The 26,142-nt window shown below is 41.0% G+C and overlaps 3 protein-coding genes and 3 pseudogenes across 3 annotated transcripts; 4 read left to right on the forward strand and 2 right to left on the reverse strand.

Annotated features, from left to right (window-relative positions):
- Positions 1-102: 102 nt before the first annotated feature.
- On the forward strand, positions 103-2,525 carry LOC149112561 (uncharacterized; annotated as a pseudogene).
- A 69-nt stretch (positions 2,526-2,594) lies between these two features.
- LOC110060279 (BTB/POZ domain-containing protein 6 pseudogene) lies at positions 2,595-4,503 on the reverse strand (annotated as a pseudogene).
- Positions 4,504-7,363: 2,860 nt separating this feature from the next.
- LOC149112562 (uncharacterized) lies at positions 7,364-11,513 on the reverse strand. Its single transcript, XM_089289341.1, has 3 exons — positions 11,400-11,513; positions 8,526-8,631; positions 7,364-7,907 (listed from the first exon to the last, which is right to left on the reverse strand). Exons 1-3 carry the CDS (start codon positions 11,511-11,513, stop codon positions 7,576-7,578), a joined length of 552 nt encoding a protein of 183 aa, XP_089145467.1. The 3' UTR covers positions 7,364-7,575.
- Positions 11,514-11,733: 220 nt separating this feature from the next.
- On the forward strand, positions 11,734-16,989 carry LOC149112563 (BTB/POZ domain-containing protein 6-B-like). Its single transcript, XM_089290435.1, has one exon. The coding sequence runs from the start codon at positions 11,734-11,736 to the stop codon at positions 13,273-13,275; it is 1,542 nt and encodes a 513-aa protein (XP_089146561.1). The 3' UTR covers positions 13,276-16,989.
- Positions 16,990-17,461: 472 nt separating this feature from the next.
- LOC149112564 (BTB/POZ domain-containing protein 6 pseudogene) lies at positions 17,462-19,855 on the forward strand (annotated as a pseudogene).
- A 3,739-nt stretch (positions 19,856-23,594) lies between these two features.
- On the forward strand, positions 23,595-25,685 carry LOC149112565 (BTB/POZ domain-containing protein 6-like). Its single transcript, XM_089290436.1, has one exon. It carries the CDS (start codon positions 23,673-23,675, stop codon positions 25,005-25,007), a length of 1,335 nt encoding a protein of 444 aa, XP_089146562.1. The 5' UTR covers positions 23,595-23,672; the 3' UTR covers positions 25,008-25,685.
- Positions 25,686-26,142: the final 457 nt, after the last annotated feature.

Consider the following 26,142-nt stretch of genomic DNA (forward strand, 5'->3'; position numbering starts at 1 on the left):
ACAGTCTTCGACGGGCAAAGATGAATGACGAAATATGAATATAAATGAGTAAAAATAAAAAGAATGGACTATGTAAATTAATTATGAATGTGTGTAAAAAGAATGTTGTATTGCCCAGGGAGTGGGCAGGGATTGTTGACAGCATTTGGAGTCACCATAGTATGCCAGGGTTTTCCTTATTCGGAAACTGCCTTTGTCAATTAAGGAGGCGTTGTCAAAGTCAATAGAATGTTCATGGGGCCACGCATGGTTCGCAATTTTGGAGCCTTTAGCCGCTGTTTTGACATTTCTTATGTGTTCTTTTCTTCGGGTGTTAAACGCTCTGCCAGTTTCACCGATATAACACCATGAACAGTCGGCGCAAGGAATTTTGTAAACAACGTTGGTTTGTGAATCCGGAGCAGGACGAAATTTTGGGGCCGCCATTCCGTCCACAGGGCACGATTGCCAGCACATAACAACGTTTCAAAACATGAAAGAAGAGCTTTAAACGACTTTAAAAAAGATCAGTCCAGAGTTGTAATGAAGGCGGATAAAGGAAACTGCTTCGTCCTCATGGATAGATCAGACTATGACAACAAGATGGAAACCCTACTCAATGACAGAAACACCTATGAACTAGTTGCCACGGCTCCTTTCCGACGAATTGAACGTGATCTAAACGCAATGTTACTTTCGTTCAAGAAACAGTAAAAGATAGATGAACCAACCTATCGAAAGCTCCACTCGACTGATGGCACACCCCCAGCTATTCGAGGTTCTATTAAACACCACAAAGAGGGAAACCCTAGGCCTCTAAGGCCCATCGTCACCTGCATTGGCTCAGCCCTTTACAATACATCCAAATTCCTGACAGGCATCCTTTCCAACTCCTTGCAGTTTTCCAACGAAGTTTCTGACACCATCATCAACGACGATGAAGTCTTGGTTTCTTTTGACGTTGTTTCACTATTTACTGCAATTCCTGTAGACAAAGCGTGTGGCTACATCAAGAAAACACTTGAAGATGACACATCTCTTCCCTCCAGGACAAATTTAAACATCAATGACATTGTTTCTCTGCTCAACTTCACGTTGTCGAACAACTATTTTGTCTTCAGTGACAAAATCGACAAACAAGTCCACGGTTGTGCCATGGGTAGTCCGGTCAGTCCCGTTGTGGCCAATCTTTGCATGGAAGAGATCGAGGAATCTGCAATCAATGCGTCACCTGTTACACCTAAAATTTGGAAACGGTATGTTGATGACAGCTTCTACATTATTAAAAAGAATGGAGTTACAGCCTTCCATGACACATTCAATTCAATAGACACTAACATTTCCTTCACCACCGAACATGAATGTAATGGAAAAATGTCTTTTCTTGACACATTGGTTTCTCGCAACAGTGGAGCAATTTCTGTGGATGTCTACAGAAAACCAACGCATGCGGACAAGTACTTGGACTTTAATTCTCATCACGACAAAAAACACAAAATGAGCACGGCAGCAACCCTCTTGGATAGAGCGTTGAATTTACCTGACACATCTGAAGGGAAAGAACAAGAACTTAATCATGTTTACGTAGCGATGGAGTCTAATGGCTATCCGTCCAAATTTATCCGTGATATACAAATCAAGAAATCTCAACTATCGCCAAATTTACCCCCTGAGGAACTTGTTGGAATGTTTTTTAATTTGGTTGAACCTTCCGAATCACGCAAGTCTTTCGCGTCTCTTACATACATCAAAGGTGTAACTAAGCCCTTGACCCGCGTCCTAAAAAAACATGATATTTCGGTCATAAATAAGCCGATGACCACTCTACAACAACAGTTCCCGGCCCCAAAATTTCGTCCTGCTCCGGATTCACAAACCAACGTTGTTTACAAAATTCCTTACGCCGACTGTTCATGGTGTTATATCGGTGAGACTAGCAGAGCGTTTAACACCCGAAGAAAAGAACACAAACGAAATGTCAAAACAGCGGCTAAAGGCTCCAAAATTGCGAACCATGCGTGGCCCCATGAACATTCTATTGACTTTAACAACGCCTCCTTAATTGACAAAGGCAGTTTCCGAATAAGGAAAACCCTGGCATACTATGGTGACTCCAAATGCTGTCAACAATCCCTGCCCACTCCCTGGGCAATACAACATTCTTTTTACACACATTCATAATTAATTTACATAGTCCATTCTTTTTATTTTTACTCATTTATATTCATATTTCGTCATTCATCTTTACCCGTCGAAGACTGTAGATCTAATAGTCGAAAGCTCGTATATCTGTAAACATTTTTAGCCAGAGATCGTTTTTAAATTTTTATTATGCCCAACCCTGTCTACGGTCCTTCAATATTTTTAGAATTCTACTAATTAGCATAAATCTACTGACGTTCTATCACAAATGCCGTTCTCTGATTGGCTACGCTAGTCACTATCTATTCTGTAGCAGATAGTGAGTAGCGTAGCAGTGTGCGCTGGGGCCGCTTTTTTGCGTTTTCACGTTAACCGGAACGCAGTGATTGGCTCATTACTCAAAACCAGACTCATTTGACTTGTAAATCAGAGGACCTTGTTCAGTCACGGCTCAGAAAAATCTAACAAACAAATGAACATTTTCTGGTCTACTTTATTTACCTTGCAAACCTACTTGACAAGTCACGACAACGTGACGAAACCTATGTTACAATGATAGATATCAACCACATTACGCTCAATGCAAAGCTGAGTCTCGTCCAGTGAATATAGAACTTTCCATTTCAAGTCAAGCGAACAAGAAACTTCAATGAAAATTAACTGATTTCACGCCATCACAACTATTGGGAAGACCACTAGACCGGTTTTGACTGTAATAACACACCAAGAAATCTTTCAAGAAATAAAAAAAAACTTTAATCACTACTCTTCAATACTAAAACTAAACCATAGCGAAAATAAACGCGGGAAACTGGCCGCGTGTTTCAGATGTTTGATTAGAGCTGGCATCTGATGAAGTAAAAGTGAATCGTACTCCTACGCATTCAACAATTGCTCGCCCGTTTTCGCCATACCATGACTTAGGGCCCTTGATAAGAGACACTAACTTGTAGTTCTTATTTTTCTGCAAATTAACTGGACGATCAAACTTCACATCAAAACCATAATAGTCATTATTCTCTGATACATAGGATCCTGATTGTTTCACAATAGACGAGTCATCTGCGCTATCCTTCACTTTTGTGACAACCGTGTACTCACCAGATTTAGAACCACAAAGCTGAACTCCACATAAAACGACAGGCGTGGAGACAGAGAACTGAACACTGTCACGACTGGAATCACGGTAATTCCAGCCAATACCTGGAGGACAAATTGTGCCAAATCTGTGGCACCGATATCTAGCGCAGCCAATCCTAGGTTCTTGTACGAATGTTAAAGGTGGCGTTAAAACATCGCCGTAGTATTTCATCATGTCTCCCGCCTCTTTGAAAGTGAGAATATGAGAATCAATGACAACTGAGGCAAACTCCTTCAGTGACATCAATGGAAACCTTATCGCTTTCACGATCTCTTCTCCCAGAATCCTTCTCTTCATATCGCCTTCAGGAGTTAATCCTTGCCTCTCACTTTCTTTTGTGGCCCAGCGATCAACAGCTTTAAACAGTTCCACTTCCTTCACGTTCAACTTTTCTCTCATGACAACAGACTCGACTACATATCGCTCAACTGTAACAAATTCATCTGACGTCACAGCTTCTTCTGTCTGCTTATCGATCACTTCCCAGCATCGATCTTCCAAATCTTTATTTTCAAATTTCTGAGCGTGTGGCAGAATGCAAAAGACATTGGATGCTTTCAACTTGTCTCGCAGATATTCGGTACATTTCTCAGCGAGTGAAGGCACCATATATTTGTTCGCTAAGTACAGCACTTGCATCACATTACTTCCGCTCAAAGTAACTTCGTCGGTGTACATGAAACGAAACAACTCCAACAGACCCTCGTAGTCACAGTCAGGCAATTCAACAGAGTCTGTAGTCTCCGCCATTTGACCATAGAACATGGCACAGAACACAGGACTGCTGATTGCAAGCACAAACTTGTGAGCTGGGACCACCTTACTTTCACTTTCGTCAGTCGACACTGGAACAACAAATTTCACATCACTCAAGAGCTGGCTGTTGAAAATAAACGCGATTCTCTCAATTATAGTTGATTGTTTCGTCTGCCAATTCTCTTTAACACTGACAGCCATGGTTACTCTTCTTGATCTTTGCAGTTGTATTCGATACAGCAATGTTCCGAGCTCTTCCCTTATCAAAAGCGAAACAGGAAGTGCTACCGCTGGACAAGTGACCGTTGGTATTTGCGACTGTCACACAACAAGATGATCTGTTTTACGCTGTTGTGTGTCACGCAGGAAACAATCCTGCATTGGAAAACAGCAGATGCCGTTTCGATGCCATCATCTTGGATCTTGGATTGTAATTGGATGCCTACTCCCTCGAACCATTCCGCGGCAAATTTTCCCTCGCCCCAACCCTCCATAGCTACCAAATCCAAGATGGCGACGTACGAAAATGTGCACTCCCACGCCAATAATACGGAACAACCGGAATAATAATCTCATGTCAGTACTCATAGAATTCTTTGACTCATTATAGGCAGCAAAGGGGGCTGTAGCACCCCAAACAAAACTTTGTGGAGGGGGGGGGGGTGGGTGGAAGGCCTCAGCCCCTTCCCCCCACCTTTCGGTGCCGAAAATATCGCTAGCGCAGCATAAAATTGGTTTGACAAAATATTCCGTTTGGTGATCTGCGCGAAGTACGTCAGGTTACAAATATAAGAACCATTTGCGAAGCTCTCAACGAAACTCCTGTCACGAAAACGCCACTAGGAGAGGTCCACAAACTGTTAAGATTGTATTTGACATTATCTGTGGCATCGGCGAGTTCCGAACGCACATTTTCTGCTCTATGAAGACTAAAAAATTACCTTAGAAGCTCCTTGAAGCAGGATCGTCTAAACAACTGCCTCATCGTGCATCAGCTGTCATAAGTCTATTACGGACACATTGAACACTGAAAGTGAAGAATGATCATCGCAGTTAATTTTCCAATTTAAGCAATTTGAATTATTTCATATAAACTTCACATTACATTGAACACTGTAGACATCGAAGAGAATTGGTTTGTGCAAACGAACAACGCAAAAGACATTTTGCAAAATACGGGTAGAGTTATGCGCTTGGCTTAACGATGAGCTGGTGTACGTCTACCAATTTCTAACTTCAAATTCTAATTTTAAAACAACATCAAATCTTCAAAATTTCCTATTTCTATAAATTTTACTAATCCTTTGAGAAAAACTATTTATCACCAAATATACCCAAAAATCACCAAAAAATTTACAAAACAGTCCAAAACGTAGCTATGTGAAATGAGCAGAGAGATTTTTCACTGCTCGAAATGTGAACGAGATATTTGCATTCAAACCATAATACCCAGCAAAAATATACCCTTCATGTTATCCCCCGCCTTAAGGCAGCTCTGAACCCCATGTACAGAATTTTTTGAAACTTCGCTAAAAGTTCGTCTTATCATGCTTATTAAAATTTGATAATAAAAAAAAATTAACCTCGCCGTTTTCGAATTATAAGCCCCTAAAGCTGTAATTAAGGATGTTTTAGCAGGTCATACTGTTGCTGTGGTAACCTATTGTGTCATGAAAATGATAACAACGTGTTCACAAATGATTGGGCAGTTTTTTGATACCATTATCATTAGTAGCAGCAACTGATAGAGTGGTTATAACGACCCATCAAAATTTATGGAACCATGGCATGTATACACGTCACGAGTTTCCTTCCCCCACCCTGGGCTCCGCGAGTCGCCATGTGGCCACGTTGATGGCAATAAAGGGCAGTATGTTGCTTAAAAACATCATGCATTCAAAAGCTTACGTTTGCAACCAGTGACGAAGGAAATATTCCAGGATCCGTTTTCTAAACATGTCATGGTCTGTCTCGCGGGATTCTTGGGTTCATACCCGGGACCGCAGGTAACTGAGCATGTATCGTTGAACTTTCTTCGATTTCTTTCACCACAGCTAGCAGGTTTCAATTCTCCGTTGTCAGGTTTTCTCAGCGATTGACAGTACAGAGCTGCATGGAGAAACAAAAGAGATTCCTGGGATATATCATGATCTCTATTTTCCTCAATGAAGATCGTCGAAAGCACAAGCAAAATAAAAACTGCTGTAGATATCCTACGTTGCAAGCGTGCCCGTACGAAGGGCTTTCTCCGCATTCTGGCCGCGCGCAAATTGGAGCGAGATCCAACAAATCGACGAAGCAGGGAGTGGTGGGGCGCTCCACCCCCGCGCCCGTCTGCTTCGTCGAGTTTTTCGCCAGAATGCGGAAAAAGCACTTCGTACGGGAACGCTTGCAACGCAGTAGATTGGATGAATGTGAGGGGGGAAAAAGATAAAAGAAAACATTTTCCTTGGCATTGCAACAATGGTGCCTTCACGACTTCATCCATTTCTTCCTTCAACTATGGTTTCGAATTCTTGACGCCAGCAAGCCTTTCTCTACCGCACCGAAATAATTTCATTATGTATGTTGCGTGAGGAGCATGTTTAGAACACATGGCCAAACAACAGCCTACATTTACAATTCTGCAGTCAGCTCTAATCGTGAAGGAAAAGAAAGCTCGAAAGATGAATTCTCCTCACTTATGGTCGTACATTTACGTTTATACTTTTACGAGAATTTTAAGGACGATCAGGATAACATGGACTTGTCTGGCAAAAACAACAGCCTCCATTTGGTGCGGATATTTTTCCTTGGACAGTATCTGTTCCGAGAAGCGCACAGTTTTCCGGGAGCGTAGATCGAGGAAAATTGTGAGTTTCAAGAACCAGATAATGTCCAAGGAGAAATATCCGAGCATATTTTTGCGCCAAATGGAGGCTATTGTGTTTATTATTTCCAGTTTTAGCTAGGGAATATTCAGTCACGTGACGCGTTTAGACCAGTCGCGAGCGAAAATGTTTGATGGATTATAATTTGCAATCTACGTACGGAAAAATTCGATATAATTTACGTCTGTAGTGACAGTAGTAGACTATAATATGTTTAAGCAAGCAACCGGAACGATGATCCTGCTGGTATACGTTGGATCAATAGTGATCTAATCGGCTTTACATATAAAATGAAGAATACAAAAGCAAAAACCGACACAACGTAGAATGATTTTTTGAAGGTGTACTATATTTCGGCTGGCCAAACCAGCCTTCTAACCGAGACTCTATCCGTAAGGCCAGGGAAACTTTTTTAATTCAAAAAGGCAGAACAATTGATCCTAATGGTCTGAACATCCGCAAAGAAACATATTAATTGTTTCCATTTGTTTTCTTTTATTATGTTCTTTTATCATGTTATTTTATTTTACCGTATGCTTATCTTCAATTTACACTATCTATTACTTTTGCGTATTTCCGGTATTACGTAAATATCGGCTACATAAAAACACGCACCAATGTAAAATCTTCCATTGTACCTGAAGAAGGCTGGTTTGGCCAGCCGAAATATAGTACACCTTCAAAAAATCATTCCACGTTGTGTCGGTTTTTGCTTTTGTATTCTTCACAGTAGTAGATCACGTGACCAGCCGCGTCCCTCGAGGCACCGTACGGATAAGCACCGGCATAATCACTCTTTGTCAGCAGTGTCAGATACTCCGTCTCGTAGTACATGTATTCCAAGTTTGACCGGGCCCCTCTGACAGCCTGGCAAGTTTTACTGCCGTAAGCTGTCAGATAGAATGGCGATTCCAGCGGGAGGTTGATGGGAGTCTGGACCGAACCACGAGTGCTGCAGCAGTAGTAGATGCACCTGTTGGAATAGTGGACACGTGTAGTTGTCAATAGCGTTTCCATTAGTTACTTTTCTCATTAGCATTACAGCGTATTCCAATTCCAACGTATAGACAAATTTTTACAAAAGTTGAAAGAATTGCTTACTGAATTGAGGTTGCTTCCAACGCGCTTTGTGTCAGCCACATGCAGTTACTACCAGATTTGATTGGTTCACTGTAGAGCGGTTTTCAACTGAGTGTTGTAAGTAATCAGTCATTTACTTTAGTTTTGGTTTTACTACGGTTTGAGATTGGCTGAGTAGTCTAATTGGTAAGTAATTGGTTCGGTTTTGGTCTTACGACACTCAATTGAAAACCGCCCTTTTGTCAGTGTCCTTTGTGATTGGTTGGAGTGATAACTTTGGTTCTGGTTTTAAGACACTCAATTGAAATCCGCATGAAAGAACCCCTCAACAGCTTTTCATCTGAATGGGGTCACACCACTAGAGTAACACATAAGACTTTATTTTGTTTTAGCAATGTTAAACCAGTACTCACGTATTCTGGTCGTAGACTCCAAAAGGTAATGTTCCTCTCTTAGAATTCTTGTTGCAACATATAGCGGTATTTTCGTTGTCCCACTGATCCCAACCTGATTCCATACCCCAGGGGAATTTTTGACCCCCCAGGTAAACACAGTACCTCCCAGAGGCCACATGCTCCGGTACGAATCATTTTTAGTGGATGTTTTCATACAAAATGATCGCTCGACATCTCCAAGCCGATTGACGACAGCGTTTAGGTGGAACTGGAATGTATGACTCGGCTGTGGGTCTGTATCCTCGCAATCTCAGTATAGTGTTCCTGTTTTCCAGTTTATGGTCGAATTAGCGGGACAGCCGTTCAGAGCCATTGGTAAACCGTACAGTCCCTCTGGCCAACCAGTCATTGCTACAAAGCAAAACATACCTCAGAACCAAATCGAACTTCGTGCGCTACAATAGCCTCTTACAGGCGTTGTAGTTGAGGCACAGCGTGCAAACCGGCGAGCGAAAAAAAGAGAGAGGGACTTGGTGCAAGAGGAGAACGAAATTTCAACCCCCAACTACATTCTCGTTCCCAGGGTATGGGGGGAGAGACCCTGGGAACGAGGTTACCCCAGCTAGTCCATCACTTGGAAGAGGTTAGCACTACATGCCGTACAATTTCAGATATGTACTGTTACTAAATCTATGTTAAAACGAGGTAGGGCCCTTGCTCCAAATAGCCCGCGATCACCCACCACGAAACCCGTTCACACTTCAATTGCAATAGGCCCTTTCGGAGTTACCTTGTGCCTCTATTTCAAAACGAGTCTTCGTGCAAAACCTTTCTTTTGAAAATGAGTTTGAGTTGCATAAAAATGGACCTGTAAGCGGAACTCAGTTTCACATGAAAGGTTTCGCACGAAGACTCGTTTTGACACAGAGGCAAAAGGCAACTCGGATATGGCCTTTTAGTGTTCTCGTCTCCTTGGCAGCTCCACCGTCACGCAATCTTTCCTCCCCCTGGAACACGTGACGAATGTCTGAGCTGGGGTTTGGAGACAGAATGCTTGGTGCTAACTTTTTGAGTGTTGAAAGTAATTTTGTACATCAGAAATATGACTTTAAAAATTGTGGCATAACTTGAGTTTCTATAGAGTGTAAAGGTTGCTGTTTACATAGTATAAACTGTCAAACTAGCGTAAAAAACCTGCCTTGAAGACCTTGAAATACTTCACAAAAAGGGACTGCTATTCTGCAAGACCCGACAAAACCAGTCGCACCGCAAATCATTCACCACTTCCGTTCTGTAGGTACCCTCGAAAATCGTACATTTTCCGTGCTCCGGTCTATGGGCCTCTCTTTACTTTGTCACGTTACACTACTTTCAACTGAGAAAGGAGTTGCGTGACGTGTGAACCAATTGCTAATAAAGGAGACTGGAAAGGAGGATGCTCCATTTATATTTGGAGCAAATATTTATTTCGACACTGCGCTCGCTGATGAAAATCGACCCGCTTTCTAAAAGAGCAAATCGGGCCGATTTTTTCCCCTCGCAATCCCAGTTAAAACAAATAAATCAGCACAGAAATTTAACCATAGCGTAGAAATTGGCTTGTGCTAATGAGCCGAACAAGACACCACGTCAGATCTAGCTTGTCACGCGTGTGGATTGTGACTGGATTTGTAATGGGAAAGCACCTCCGAGCAGACGAAATCAATGAAAGTATAGGTATAAATCAATGGAAAATATAGTTTCCCCATTGATAATTAAAGCATACATTCCAACCGACAAAAACGACATAGATAAACCTTCACCCAAATTTGATATCAAGTACAAAGTTGCGTTGGTATAAATGAATGCGTCAATTGGAATACTGTGCGCCACAAAATACTCAGCCTGGAAAGGACTTTGTGCACAGAAGTGTCACTTACCATGTAAATAGAATTTTACCAAAGATTTCAGAAAAAAATCTGGGGTGTCGCAACAACGATTTACGCGGAATAGAGAAATTGCAAAGGGGGTCTGGTGTATAGTAACATTTTAAGGAAATAAAATTCTTTGCACAGTACCTGTGACATCCAATGATGATAAAAGTACTTTGAAGACGAAGAGCTCAAAAACGGCTGGCGCAAACATAACTGCCACAAAGCGGAGAATTACGCCAGCAATGTCTTGTGTTGGCTAATCCGCAATGCTGTTGTACTGGACGGACAGTCAACGCTGTCCGGACGTACGTCAAAACAGTGAGATCAATTTATCAGTTAATTATTAGCACCAGGGACAAACAAAGTAAAGTCAGTAACGTAGTAAATTCTACATGTACTAAAATTTCATTTTTCTGTCCAAGAAAAGCTCAATAAAAAAGTTTTTTTTCATTTTTTTTTTGTGAGAATTGATGTGAAAATGGCTCAGAAATTTTATTTTAAAATGGTAATCTCTTTAAGCATACCAGAGCTGGGCTGCAAGCTCGAGACTCAGGGCGTCGGCCTGTGATGAACCGCAGCACGCCCCTCCCGATCCCTCTATTTTCTCGTATTTTTATTCGATTGTTGAAAGCGCAGATAGAATCGCGAGAAAACTAAACGCCAGCGCAAAACGGGACACTTGACAGGGCAAGGCTGGGGACCGAGAAAAATAGAGGGGCTGTGGACTTCTTTGGAAAAAAGTAAAAAAACAGTGAATTCCTCGTTTCTCCAGAAATGGAAACTTCCCATTGGTTGAAAGGCGACAAAAGTGTGATTACAATTACCTTGACGACGGTCGACCAAGGTGGTGCTGTTAGCGACAAGGCGATAACAGGGGGAAGAGCCTAATAAGTCCACTTTTTTCCAAAGATGACTACAGCCTCTCTATTCTTCGTTTGGCTGGCTTTTTTCGCCTCACCGCCCCGACCCCACGTGCCTCGCGCTTGCTTTGCTCGCTTTTTCTTTCGCGTGCGTTGCCGAAAAATAGAGAGGCTGTGAACAATCTAAATTTTGCGAGTCTTGCATTGACTCTTCCAGAAAAAAATGGAAACATTTTAGACATTTTACGCTATTTCGCACTTACTAGTAGATATCTAGACAGAATAATAGGATGGTCTGCAATGTATACTATAGAATCGACATACAAGGTCTTAAGTGCGAGAATCTGGTCTTGGACGTCTTGGTTGCTCTCCGTCATCTCTCAAAGGTGTAAATAAACTAAGATTTTAACTTAAGCTATGCCTGAAAAATTTTTAAGATATTACTGCTTGGTGCTGGATTTGCCTAACCATCTCCATGTAAACGTCACGGAACCACCAACATAACCCGGAAAAGATGCGGCCTTGAGTTTTAGTTTTCAGACAAAAACAAAGGACACATCCTGTGCACTGCAACCAAAGAAGATTGATAACACTTAAATGATGCACGTTTTTGAGCGAGATTTGTTTATCATGAAATTCCAATGGGCAAACCTCGCCGAAATAAACCTCCGCCTCAAACGGATAACGCTATTGTGTGACAAATGGGAGACTGCAGTCTCAAGTACCAGCGGTCATTGTTTTGCGGTAGTACTTTTCGCGATCGAAACGTCGATCGAAACATTTCTGCATCAAGTAAAACTGCTAAGATTAAGAAGAGCAGCCATGGCTGTCGTTGAAGAGAACTGGCAGACGAAACGACAAACTATCGTGGAGAGAACCACGTTTATTTTCAACAGCCAGCTTTTGAGTGATGTGAAATTTGTTGTTCCAGTGGCGACTCGCGAAAGTGAGAGTAAGAAAGTGTTTCCAGCTCATAAGTTTGTGCTTGCAATCAGCAGTCCTGTGTTCTATGCCATGTTCTATGGTCAAATGGCGGAGACTACAGACTCTATTGAACTGCCTGACTGTGACTACGAGAGTCTGTTGGAGTTGTTTCGTTTCATGTACACCGACGAAGCGAATTTAAGCGGAAGTAATGTGATGCAAGTGCTGTACTTGGCGAACAAATACATAGTGCCTTCACTTGCTGAGAAATGTACCGAATATCTGCGCGACAGTTTAAAAGCATCCAACGTGTTTTGTATTCTGCCACACGCTCAGAAATTTGAAGATAAAGATTTAGAAGATCGATGCTGGGAAGTGATCGATAAGCAGACAGCAGAAGCTGTGACGTCAGAAGAATTTGTTGCACTTGAGAGATCTGTAGTCGAGTCTGTTGTGAAGAGAGAAAAGTTGAACGTGAAGGAAGTGGAACTGTTTAAAGCTGTTGATCGCTGGGCCACAAAAGAAAGCGAAAGGCAAGGGATAACTCTTGACAGCGACGCGAAAAGACGAATTCTGGGAGAGACGATCGTGAAATCTATAAGGTTTCCATCGATGTCGCAGAAAGAATTTGTCTCTGTTGTGTTTGATGCTAATATTCTTACCTTCAAAGAGATAAGTGACTTAATGAAACACTACAGTGGTGTTTTAACAACTTCTTTACCATTTTCAGAAGCGCCAAGGATTGTACGTTTTTACCAATGCAAACGATTTGTAAAGGTTGTTTCGGAAAGTCAGTGGGGCTACGCAAGTTCATCAGCTGATCGTATTCGTTTCAGTGTTAACAAGCCTATCAAGTTACACGGAGTTCAGCATTTTGGCTCAAAAGGTGGAGAGTACGTGGTTTCCACTGAAGTAAAACATAGTACAGGTGGTTCTCTCGTAAAACAATCAGGGTCCTACACTTCAGAGAAGGACGAGACTTCAGCCTATTTTGGCTATGTTGTGAAATTTGATCATCCTGTTGGTTTGGTGGAAAACAAGGAATACGAACTAGTGTCGCTTATCAAGGGTCCTTCGTCATGCTACGGTGAAGGAGGACAAACACCCGTTGAGATCGACGGAGTTCAGTTCATCTTCAGAAGTTCGCCTGTGTCTGCTAATGGGACCAGTGATACAAGAGGGCAGTTTCCCGCTTTTGTTTTCAGCTTGGTCTAATTGATCCACAAATCACATTCAGCTCGCATCTTAGACCGGGGTCCCTTAGATCTTTTGGACGTTCCTAGTTCTCCAACGTAATATGCTCTGACGGTCGGGAAACAGTCAAACTAGTGCTCGCTAGTAGAGTTCCCTCCTCTACTGTGGACTGGTGAATATTATAAGGGTTTTCTTATCAGGCGGCTCAGCAATCTTATGCCCCAGCAGTTTTTTTCAGAATTGCTTTAATATGGTACTCCCTCTTCAGGGGGGGATTTTATGGTAGAAAATCGCTACAGGGTTTCGTGACTTTTGGTTTATTTCTGTTTTCTGTTTTTGTCATATTCAGTTCATAGTTACAAAATCACTGTGATTTGAAATGGATCGGCTCTATGAAGTGTCTGTAGGAGTGTGTATGGGCCATACAAACTCCTATGGAGATCTCCATAGAAGCTCTCCTGGTATGTTTAGTTCACCTGCTGTTATGTTACATAAGTAAAACTCTGTATACCAGCGAAGTGGCCCATCAGGCCGGAGCTTATCCCGGTTTCTCTACTCCATGTCGTGCCCAAGAACACAACGCAATGTCCCTGGCCAAGGCTCGAACCTGGACCCCTCGATCCAGAACTGAGCGCACTAACCATGAGGCCACCGCGCCTCCGACATGTTACATAAGTATTCTCCCTTAATAAGACAAATTTAGTGTCTAGGTGACATTTTTTTCAAGATGTTCTGCCCTTTATTGTAATTTAATTTCTGCATGGTAAAAGTTGCAAGTCAGAACTTGCAAATGCAGAAAACACGTGTAGAAAAATTAATGAGAGAGACAAATTTTAATTTGCTGATTTAAAGCAGGCCTCTCCTAATTTATTGAGTTATTTTTTTGTAAAAAAAATACCTCTTAGTCGGCGCGTCGGGTATGTTAGGAACGGGTCAATGGGTGAGTGAGTGAGTGAGTGAGTGAGTGAGTGAGTGAGAGATGTATGTATGTCACACCAATCAGATTGGATCTACTATGAACAGCCAATCAAATTTCTTGTTGTAAAGGTAAATGGTACGTGAGAAACACAAGGTAAGTATAAACACAAGGACTTTGGTAATTGAAAAATAAAGAGTGACGTGTATGTTGTCGGTTTGTGATTTTTAGTCCGGTTTGGAGGAGAGTGTGACGGTTACATACGTACATTGGGCTGTTTTAGAGTGCATAATTTTCAGTGAAATGGTGGCTAGTTATGAACGAGATGAGTCTTGAGTTTTGAAGCAGTTCATGAGTAGTAGGCAAATGGCACGAGATATTTTTATTTTTAATTACAAAGGGTAACTTGATACTTTTGTTTTTCACAAGGAGTGAATTCAATTAGAGGTCACGAATCGTCGCTTTTAGTTCTTAGGACATGTTTTAGAGGAGACGAGACTATTTAGATTTGAAGTAGCTCTAACGTTTACAATAGTAAGTGCAGGTAACGATTGTTTTGTTCTTATTGCATGCAAATATGACGAGATATTTTTATTTTTTAGTTACAATGGGTAATTTGACACTCTTGTTTTTCACAAGGTAGTAAATTCAATTAGAGCTGACGAATCGTCGCCACTTGTTCCCACGAGATGTTTGCTATTTTTAGTTACAAATGGTAACTCGACACTTTTGTTTTTCATATGGGAGTAAATTCAATTAGAGCTTACAAGTTATCGGCTATTGTTCCCAGGATATTAAACAAAAAAGAAGCTTTCCTTTCTAGAGTGTTTTTACGTCTCTGCAGTAGCAGTTTAATATTTTTATTTGATGAGCATTTTATGACATTCTTTTCAGTCCGATATTTTTAAAGGTAAAAAGTATGAAAACTGTTCAAATGTTCTTTGAAGACTGTGTGGCACCAAGTTAAAGTGCAATTTAATTAAATCAGACTTTCAACGTGTCAGAGAGGTCTTTTTCTCTTTCTTTAAATTTTCGGTGAAGTAGTGTTGTTGCGTTGTGTTGTGTAAAAAGAGTAAACTTACTACTCGTATAAAATGCGAAAAGTTCTCTTAACTTGAGTATTTTTGAGCAAAAATTCCTCTTGGGGGCTGGAAGGGCTCCCGAGGGGGTACTCCCAGAAAAATTGGTTGGGGGTGTGCGGCCCGCTTCCCAAAACCCTTACCCTATTTATGACCAAAATCTGCGATATTCCTTACCCTATTTATGACCTGACCAAAAATTCGAAACCCTATTTACGACCTGACCCTCAAATCAAAACCCTGTTTCAGAACTGCGTTATAATTAGCTCCCTAGTTCAAACCAATGTTAAATTACCGTAAACGTATAAATTTGTGAAGGGCTTTTGTTGATTTTCTTTTCGATAATGATGAAAAAGTGGCTTCTTCTTAAAGCATACCCATATCAAGGCTAGAGTGCAAAAACCGTACCCTATTTATGACCAAAATGGCCAAAATCAGCTAAAATCGATACCCTATTTATGACCAAAACGGCTGAAAAACCATACCCTTCGGGGCCGCACAGACCTATATAGCCCATATAAGGGAGTTCCCCCCCCCGGGGGGGAAGGGCTACGTGATCGGTGAGTGAGGGAGTTATGCATGTGCGCGTGTCAGACCAATCACAGTGTGGGTTGTATCAAAGAACGAATAAAATTGTCTGTTAGGAAATTAGATGGTATCTACATTAATCTGGAGACGTGTCAGATTACTGTAGTTTGTTCAGTCAAACATTTTATGGCTTACTATTTAGTTATCTTACCATTACCGATGTAACATCTTATGTACATCATAAACTCCCAGTTTCTTTCTTGCTGTACATCGCAACCAAAAAAACTTGTCAAATCAACCAAATCATTACTGTAAACAGTTCCATGAATGTGCCTATCTCCGAGACTTATAGTTCACAAAAAAAATAACTCTTGCACGCCTTGCGTGCCTATGTTGTACATAGCTACAGTCACTTATTCTGCACTGGAGTCTTTAACCCTTATAATACTCACTTTGGAGGGTTAATTTGTCTCTCAATTTTATTTTCTGCATGTTTTTTTTTCTGCATTTGCCTCTTGTTCTTTTGTTTTCAATCACACTGACGTATTTTATTGGTGTTGATATAAGTTATAAAGTAGGCAACACCTATTGTATAAAAATTGCATATTAACTTGTATATTCAAATTCACTCTAATTTTAACTGATGATGACAGAAGTTAATATCGGAACATGTATTTAAAACTGAAAAGCGTCCTTAAGTTTAGTTTTAGTATTGAAGAGTAGTGATTTAGGTTTTTTCATATTCTTGAAAGATTTCTTGGTGTGTTATTACAGTCAAATCCCGTCTAGTGCTCTTCCTAATAGTGAAGGTGTGAAATCATTTAATTTTCATTGAAGTTTCTTGTTCGCTTGACCTGAAATGAAAAGCTTTATATTCACTGGACGAGACTCGGCTTTTCACTCAGCGTAAGGTGGCTGTTCACATACCTATTGTAATGTAGGTTTTGCCACGTTGTCGTGGCTTCTGAAGTAGGTTTAAAAAGAAAATAAAATATGAGAGTAGAAAATGTTCATTTGTATGTTGGATTTTTCTGAGCCCTGATTGAACAAGGTCCCCTGATTTACGAGTCAAATAAGTCCGACTTTGAGTGATGACCAATCAGTGTACTCTGGTTAGCGCGAATAGCTCTCGGGTATAAAGCTTAAATAGCTCTTCTGTTAAACAACGTCAATAGTGTAATAAAGTAATAAAATTTTATTCTAACACGGTAATTTATGGAGAGCAACTTTTTAATTATCAAACGAGATAAACATACCAACTATATAAGCTAATAAGGTAACTAGTAGTTAAATTGATAAACCAGCTTCACAAGGATGAGGTGTAAATATCGGAAAATTACTCTACGAGTTTGTTTTGGAAGGTGTGATCTTATTTTAAAACCATCTCGCGCAGTCTGGTTGATAAGGTCTTGAGCATCATATTTGCTTGACTAACCCTAAGTTGATGATTAATTTTGCGCCAATTAAATCACGAAAACGTTCATCAGTATCACTATCATAACTTGAGCCAAGGTTATGATACGTGTAGCAAGATCAGTGGAGCTTTTGTGATTTCTGTGAGTCTCTCATTGAACAACATGCTCATAATACACTACAATAATCGACACAAGGTTGAGTCAATGAATTAAAAATGTAAAGAGTATAAAGTACCTCACGCGGAACAAGATTCCTTATATCAGCTTATAAGTGTTTGTCACTTATGCCAGCGTCAATCTTTTTCGACATCTCTTAATAATATGATATTCCCAATCTTGATTCTGATCAATATGTACACCCAGAGATTTTCATGGCACTCATGGTAGAAACCGGCTTGCTACAGGGTTTTGGTTTATTTTGATTCCAAGACTCTCAGTAATTAAAGAGGTTGCGTGAGATTGTGACAAGCAGGAACATCATGCAAAGGCGGTTTGTCCAGTGGTTACCGTAGTACTTCCGCTTATTCTTATATATTCCTGTTTCCTTTTTGACAAGAGAAAAGCTCGAAACATTGCTGTAACGAATAAATCTGCAAACATCAAGACAAGCAACGATGGCCGTTGTTGAAGAGAACTGGCAGACGAAACGATCAACTATCGTGGGGAGAACTACGTTTATTTTCAACAATCAGCTCTTGAGTGATGTGAAATTTGTTGTTCCAGTGTCGACTGACGAAAGTGAAATTAAGGTGATCCCAGCTCACAAGTTTGTGCTTGCAATCAGCAGTCCTGTGTTCTATGCCATGTTCTATGGTCAAATGGCGGAGACTACAGACTCTATTGAACTGCCTGACTGTGACTACGAGAGTCTGTTGGAGTTGTTTCGTTTCATGTACACCGACGGAGCGAATTTAAACGGAAGCAATATCATGCAAGTGCTGTACTTAGCGAACAAATATATGGTGCCTTCTCTCGCAGAGAAATGTACCGAATATCTGCGTGACAATTTGAAAGCAACCAACGTGTTTTGCATTCTGCAGCACACTCAGAAATTTGAATATAAAGATTTGGAAGATCGATGCTGGGAAGGGATCGATAAACAGACAGAAGAAGCTGTGACGTCAGATGAATTTGTTACACTTGAGAGATCTGTAGTCGAGTCTGTTGTAAAAAGAGAAAATTTGAACGTGAAGGAAGTGGAACTGTTTAAAGCTGTTGATCGCTGGGCCACAAAAGAAAGTGAGAGGTAAGGAATAACTCCTGAAAGCGATGGCAAGAGGAAAACTCTGGGGGAAGAGATCGTGAAAGAGATAATAGGTTTCCATTGATGTCTCAGAGTGAGTTTGCCTCTGATTTATTCGATCCTTACATTCTTTCTTTTCAAGAGGTTGGTGACATGATAAAACATTATGCCAATGTTTTATGCCAATGTCAGTGTGGATGAAAAAATGATGACTGAGGCAATGTCCATGAGACAAATTATGTACTGAGGCAATGTCCATGAAAAAATCATGACTGAGGCGATGTCCATGAGACAAATGATGACTGAGGCAGTGTCCATGAAACAAATGATGACTGAGGCAATGTCCATGATAAAATGATGCCTGAGGCAATGTCCATGAAAAAATGATGCCTGAGGCAATGTCCATGAAAAAATGATGACTGAGGCAATGCCCATGAAAAAATGATGACTGAGGCAATGTCCATGAAAAAATCATGACTGAGGCAATGTCCATGAGACAAATTATGACTGAGGCAATGTCCATGAAAAAATGGTGATTGAGGGAATGTCCATGAAAAAATCATGACTGAGGCAATGTCCATGAGACAAATTATGACTGAGGCAATGTCCATGAAAAAAAATCATGATTGAGGCAATGTCCACGGTTAAATGCTTTTGATAATTATTTTGGGTGTTTAATTTATTATGGATTACGATAACCAACAAAAACGAAAAAAAGACTGAGGTACGTGCCTCGGTTTGCTTGTTTCTAGGAAGGGCCCATCTTTCTTGTTCTTAGAAAGTAGCCCGGTCTATAATTTGTATGTGCATGGAGTTTTATGTTCAGGAGATCAATATTGGTAAACTACTGGATTTCCTGTTATCTACACAATAGGAGGCAACATGTTTCTATTTTAACTCTTACGTTATTTCGTGTAGCCAGCACCCCTATCATTGTTGTTTTTATTCAAGCAAAACATTGTAATTTTTAACTCTAGCCTGATGAAATAAAAGTTTTTGTTGTTGTTTATTGTTGTTGATTCACAAATCACATTTTCCGCATGTCAGGGCTCCCTTAGATCTTTTGGAAGTCCCTAGTTTTGCGACGTAACATGCACTGGCGGTCGGGAAACAGTCAAACTAGTGCAAGGTTGCCACGGTCAGGGAAAATTAGATTTTATTCGAGGTCAGGGAAAAGTCAGCTAGTTTTTTATCATGTCAGGGAATTTCTAAATCCCTGTTCAAAGTCAGAAAAATGTCAGGGAATTTCATCTTAAGCTTGCCGCAAAATGGCGCCTTTTTGGCACTCTATTGCCGAAAGGGACCGTTTACAATTTAATATCGGCTTATATTCTGTCCCGATATTAGCATCGGGAGCACGGGATTTTGATAAGTTTAGAGTTCTAAATGATTTGTTACGTAATTTTCAAGCTCCAGACCAGAGTCCTTGTGCCTTGCTGAAAATTCATTAGGCGATGTGGACACTAGAACGAAAATCTTACTGTACTCAGCGCTGAGATAACAGATGACGTCCAAACGTGGTGGAACATCGGTGACACACGAGCTTTAGCCTACCTGCTCGCCGTGTGCCCCATTTTATATTCTTGAGGTCGAGTTCGTTGACAAGCGCACACTGCTAGGCACCATCTACAACTGAGAATAGATAGTGTGTAACGTAGCCAATCAGCGAACGGCATTCGTGATAGAACGATTGTAAATTTATACTAATTAACAATTAGATTATGAGCTCGAGATTTCTATGAAGTGATAGTTGATGAGGCCGTAGGCCGAATCAACTAACACCTCATAGAAATCGAGAGCGAATAACCTAATTGTTTCAGTAGAATTCTTACTAAAATTTACTTCAAATGACGATCTGCAATTATTTCTTGACGTATTATTAAACTTTGCGCCTGAGAAAGATCTCTCGGATTGAAGTGTCATTTAAAATTGAAATTGTGTGCGCGCGCATCAGTTTTTTCAATAATTTCAACTTTTGTAAAAGTCAAGAAACCGTAAATGTCCTTCGTTTAGACTTCGTTTAGTCTTATCCATTTGCATCAAAACTTTCCTCCAAAACGTTGGAAAACGAAGGAAAAAAAAACACCATTTCCTAGACGACCTCCAGCCACTGCACACTAATGGCTGAAAGTGTTCAATGGCTCAGCCAATCAGATTACAGCATTTGTATTAGTATACTAGTAGAATTCTAGTAAAACTGAACAGACGCACTGCAAACATGGAATCTATTTGTTAAATAGAAAACTGTGACAGGCGATCAGATTCGCACATGAACATGAACACAGCTGGCCACTAATTAAAATGAGACTCAGCATTTTACTTAGCGTACGGGTCCGCAAATGATCCGCATATTGGACCGCAAATCAGTCCCGACCAAAAATATGGAATGGCACGGATTTATATCAGAGGATGGTGAAAACATATAAAAAAATTCACACACACAAAAAAAATGTTTCATCATTTCAAAAGAAATATTCCACACTTGGTTTTTTGGTTTTCGAAGGCTATTGACTTAGAAAAACACTAATATATAGATTTAGCCAAGCCTAAAAGCGGAGCTCCTGGGCCGGGTTGTTCAAAGCCCAATTAAGCTAACCCAAGATAGGCGAGAATTTTAATTTGAGTTTTGAAACTTTACGATGGAGTTTTCCATTTCTGTTGTTTGGCCTTCTGTTTTGAGTTTCAATTATCTCAAGGTCCTCATAATACACAAAAAGCAGAGGAAAACATTTGTATACAAGAAAATTTACACTTTGGTTAACTTTTATAATCCTGAGTTAGCGTTAACCGACTTTCGAACAACCCGGCCAGCAAGTTAAGGTGACATGAGCCCGCGATCTAATCAAAAACCAGCACTTGGTCAGCAGTTAACTTCAAAAACCACGTGAACTCGATGAGCTCTAAACTTGAGCCCGCGATATGGTCACATGATACTGGTCAGCGGATACCTTGTTTTGACACATGTCAATTGACCATAACATGGATGTCCAATATCAAAGAGTTACGCTGCAAACCGAGGGTGCATGTCTCTGTCAACCAATTAGCTGGAGTATGGCCGCCATGTTGGGCAACTCTGCCGCCGCCGCCGCCGTCGTCGTCGTCGTGCGTACGCGCCCAAGAGCAATACCGTTAGCCATGAAAACCATGAGAAAATTCATTCATGGGTTTCTTTTTCTTTCCCACATGAGTATGGGGCTCCACTTGGCGGCCCTTCGGGCCGCCGGAGCTCCGCTATTAAATTCCATATATACCTGGAGAAAAAAGCTTTCTGACAACAATCATTGAGCTCTTGTTGCTGTTGTTTCTGTTGTTGCCAGCCGGGTGACGTTAATGGACTCATAAAATTGGATCTTACTATAAATATGAAATACCAATGTTTAGCTAAGGAAGCATATGTAGCATATGTTGTGTTGTCAACACGAATCTGGAGATAATTTTAAAATTGCAAAGAAATCAAATTTCCTGCCTGCAATCCAAGTCCATGGGGGAGCAGGGGTCTTATGGGGGAGCAGGGATGGCGCAGTGGTGAGAGCACTCGTCTCCCACCAATGTGGCCCGGGTTTGATTCCCGGACCCGACGCCATAAGTGGGTTGAGTTTGTTGTTGGTTCTCTTCTCTGCTTCGAGGGTTTTTCTCCGGGTTCTCCGGTTTTCCTCCCTCAGCAAAAACCAACATACAGCTGATTCCAGCTGGCTGTAAGCTGTGCTCCAAGGTCACACATGGACCGTATAGCGGCTGCCACAGGCGCCAATGCATGCTTTCGGTTCGACCTTGTTGAGCTGTGTCGTTGCTGTACTTTGCGACGGCGATTAGCCGCGACAATTATTATTATTATTATATTATTATTATTATTATTATTATTATTATTAGTATTTGGGTAATTCCGTGGTGCCATTCATAGCACCGTGGCTAGTAACAAAAATACAGACGAAAGTATGAAATGGACGGTAGTTGTAGGCCATTATTTAATCCATTATTTAAGCCATTATTATAAATCCATGCCATTCCATATTTTTGATCGGGATCATTTGCGGTCCAATATGGGGATCATTTCCGGTTCGGGATCATTTGGGGTCCAATTTTGGAATCATCTGCGGTGTTGGGATCATTTGCGGACCCGTACAGTACTGTAGCTGCTTGTCAAGCAGGGTATGTAGAGTGAAAAACTGTGTCCACTTGAATGCTGGCTTATCCGGAACCCTGATTGAACAAGGTCCCCTGATTTATGAATGAGCAGAGACGGCGTGGCGTTTTGAAACATGGCGGTGCTCATCGACCTCATCGTTAAGCCAAGCGCATACCTCTACTCGTATTTTCCAAAATGTCTTCTGCCTCGTCCGTTTGCACAAACAAACTTCTTTTCGATAAGTAAAAGAATTATGACAATACAGGAGAAGGCAGTTGTTTAGACGATCCTGTTTCATGGTGCTTCTAAGATAGGTTTTTAGTCTTCCTGGGGCAGAAAATGTGCGCTCGGAAGTGGCCAATGCCACAGGTAATGCCAAATACAACCTTAACATTTTGTGGACCTCTCTTAGTAGCGTTTTGGTGACAGGAGTTTTGTTGAGAGCTCCGCAAATGATTCTTATATATTTAATCTGACGTACTTCGGGCAGATCACGAAACGGAATATTTTGTCAAACCAACTTTATGCTCCGCTGGCGTTATTTTCGGCACCGAAACATGGGGGGAGTGGGGCTGAGGCCTCTCCGCCTCATAAAGTTTCGTTTAGGGTGCTACAGCCCCCCTTGCAGCCTATGATTAGTCAAAGGATTCTATGAGTACTGACAAGAGATTACTCCGGTTGGCGTCGATGGCAGAAAAAAGTTAACCTGCAGTGCAGGCGTATTATTGGCGCGCGAGTGCACATTTTCGTGGGTCGCCATTTTGGATTTGGTAGCTGTGAAGGGTTGGGGCAAGGAAAAATTTGCCGAGGAATGCGAGGGAGTAGGCATCCAATTACAATCCAAGACCCAAGATGACGGCATCGAATTTTCCAATGGGCGAGATTATTTCATACAAATTTGTTATGGCTGCAAGTTACCGCGTGACACAACAACAGCGTAAAACAGATATGTTGTTGGGTGACAAGCAGGAACCTGTAGTCGCAAATACCAACGGTCAGTTGTCCAGCGGTAGCACTTCCTCTTATTCTTATTCCTGTTTCGCTTTTGACAAGAGAAGAGCTCGAAACATTGCTGTATCGAATAAAACTGCAAACATCAAGACCAGCAACGATGGCTGTTGTTGAAGAGAACTGGCAGACAAAACGATCAACTATGCTGGAGAGAACCACGTTTATTTTCAACAGCCAGCTCTTGAGTGATGTGAAATTTGTTGTTCCAGTGTCGACTGGCGAAAGTGAGAGTAAGAAGGTGATTCCAGCTCACAAGTTTGTGCTTGCAATCAGCAGTCCTGTGTTCTATGCCATGTTCTATGGTCAAATGGCGGAGACTACAGACTCTATTGAACTGCCTGACTGTGACTACGAGAGTCTGTTGGAGTTGTTTCGTTTTATGTACACCGACGGAGCGAATTTGAGCGGAAGTAATGTGATGCAAGTGCTGTACTTGGCGAACAAATATATGGTGCCTTCTCTCGCTGAGAAATGTACCGAATATCTGCGGGACAATTTGAAAGCAACCAACGTGTTTTGCATTCTGCCGCACGCTCAGAAATTTGAATATAAAGATTTGGAAGATCGATGCTGGGAAGTGATCGAGAAGCAGACAAAAGAAGCTGTGACGTCAGATGAATTTGTCACAGTTGAGCGATCTGTAGTCGAGTCTGTTGTGAAGAGAGAAAAGTTGCATGTGAAGGAAGTGGAACTGTTTAAAGCTGTTGATCGCTGGGCCACGAAAGAAAGTGAGAGGCAAGGATTAACTCCTGAAGGCGATGGCAAGAGAAGAATTCTGGGAGAAGAGATCGTGAAAGAGATAAGGTTTCCATTGATGTCGCTGAAGGAGTTTGCCTCTGTTGTAATCGATTCTCACATTTTATCTTCCAAAGAGACAGAGGACATGATGAAACATTATGGTGGTGTTTTAACATCATCTTTACCATTCATACAGGTTAAAAGGATTTGCTACGTTGGATATCGATGCCAAAGATTTGACAAAATTTTCCCTCCAGGTAATGATATGTGGCGTCACCGTGGTTCCAATCGTGACAGTGTTCAGTTCTCTGTCTCCAAGCCTGTTACTTTAATTGGAGTTCAGCATTTTGGTTCTGAATTTGGCGAGTACACTGTTGTCACAGAAATTAAGGATAGTGCAGATGATTCGTCTTTTGTGAAACAATCGGGATCCTATGCTTCAGAGAAGGACAAGTTAGAGCATAATCAATATTATGGTTTTGATGTGCAGTTTGATCGTCCATTATGCTTGCAGGAAAATAAGAAGTATAAGTTAGTCTCGCTTATCAAGGGCCCTAACTCGTGGTATGGAGACTTCGGGCGAACATCTGTTCAATGCGAGGGTGTACGATTCACTTTTACTTCATCAGGTGCTAGCTCTAATTCAACATCTGAAACGAGAGGCCAGTTTCCCGCGTTTATTTTCGCTTTAGTTTAGTTTCAGTATTCAGGTGCACCAAAGGACGTTTTTGTGACAAATGCTTTAAAACACCGTTTTAGACTATCTGGAGTTCTTTTAAAGCTCTGTAGGTTAATTTTAGCTGCGCTATGCAATTTTTATCTGTTCGGTCAGTCTAGGGGAACTTGGGTCTTCTCGAATATATTAGGGCTTGTTTTGGCCATTTCCCGAAAACCTTAGCTCTGATCCTTTCCGAAGATCATAGCTGACATTTTTTCGGTACCCAAAAGGACATTTTTATCAATCCTAAACCATTAAATTTCTCATCTCACGAAAGTTCAAGGTGACAAGGAAGAAAGCTTTTCCGAACAGATAACTTTCAATAAGATAACTTACCGAAACGATCCGCTGGGTGCCCCCGAGTATTGAAGAGAAGTGATTTAGGTTTTTTCATTTCTTGAAAGATTTCTTGGTGTGTTATTACAATCAAAACCGGTCTAATGATCTTCCCAATAGTGAAGTTGTTAAATCATTTGATTTTCATTGAAGTTTCTTGTTCGCTTCACTTGAAATAAACATTGCTATATTCAATGGACTCAGCTTTTCACTCAGCTTAATGTAGCTGTTAACATATCTATTGTAACGTAGGTTTTGTCACGTCGTCGTGGCTTGTCAAGTAGGTTTGCAAAGTAAATAAAGTAGAGTAGAAAATGTTCATTTGTATCAGTGTGTGATTTTTCTGAGCTCTGACTGAACAAGGTCCCCTGATTTACGAGTCAAATGAGTTCGGTTTTGAGTAATGTGCCAATCACTGCTCTCCGGTTAACTTGAATTGGTTTAATAGCGTCAATAGTGTTAAAAAGTAATACAATTTTATTTTAACACGGTATTTTATGGAGATGAACTATAAAATTATTACAAGAGATAAAACACATTAAGTATATAAGCTAACAAACTAACTATAGTAGTTAATTAATGTGAAACCAACTTCACAAGGAGGTCGTGTAAATATCTGAAAATTACTCTACGAGTTCGTTTTGGAATGTGTTATCTTTTAATTTCATTTTAAAACCATCTCGCGCAGTCTGGTGGATAAGGTGTTGAACAACATAATCGCTTGACTAACGGCCCGTTGATGATTAAGTTTGCGCCAATTAAATCACAAAAACGTTCA

Source organism: Orbicella faveolata, unplaced genomic scaffold (genome assembly GCF_042242905.1).
Source record: "Orbicella faveolata isolate gen_17 unplaced genomic scaffold, um_ofav_v1 contig_2, whole genome shotgun sequence".
Classification (NCBI taxonomy): Eukaryota; Metazoa; Cnidaria; class Anthozoa; order Scleractinia; family Merulinidae; genus Orbicella; species Orbicella faveolata.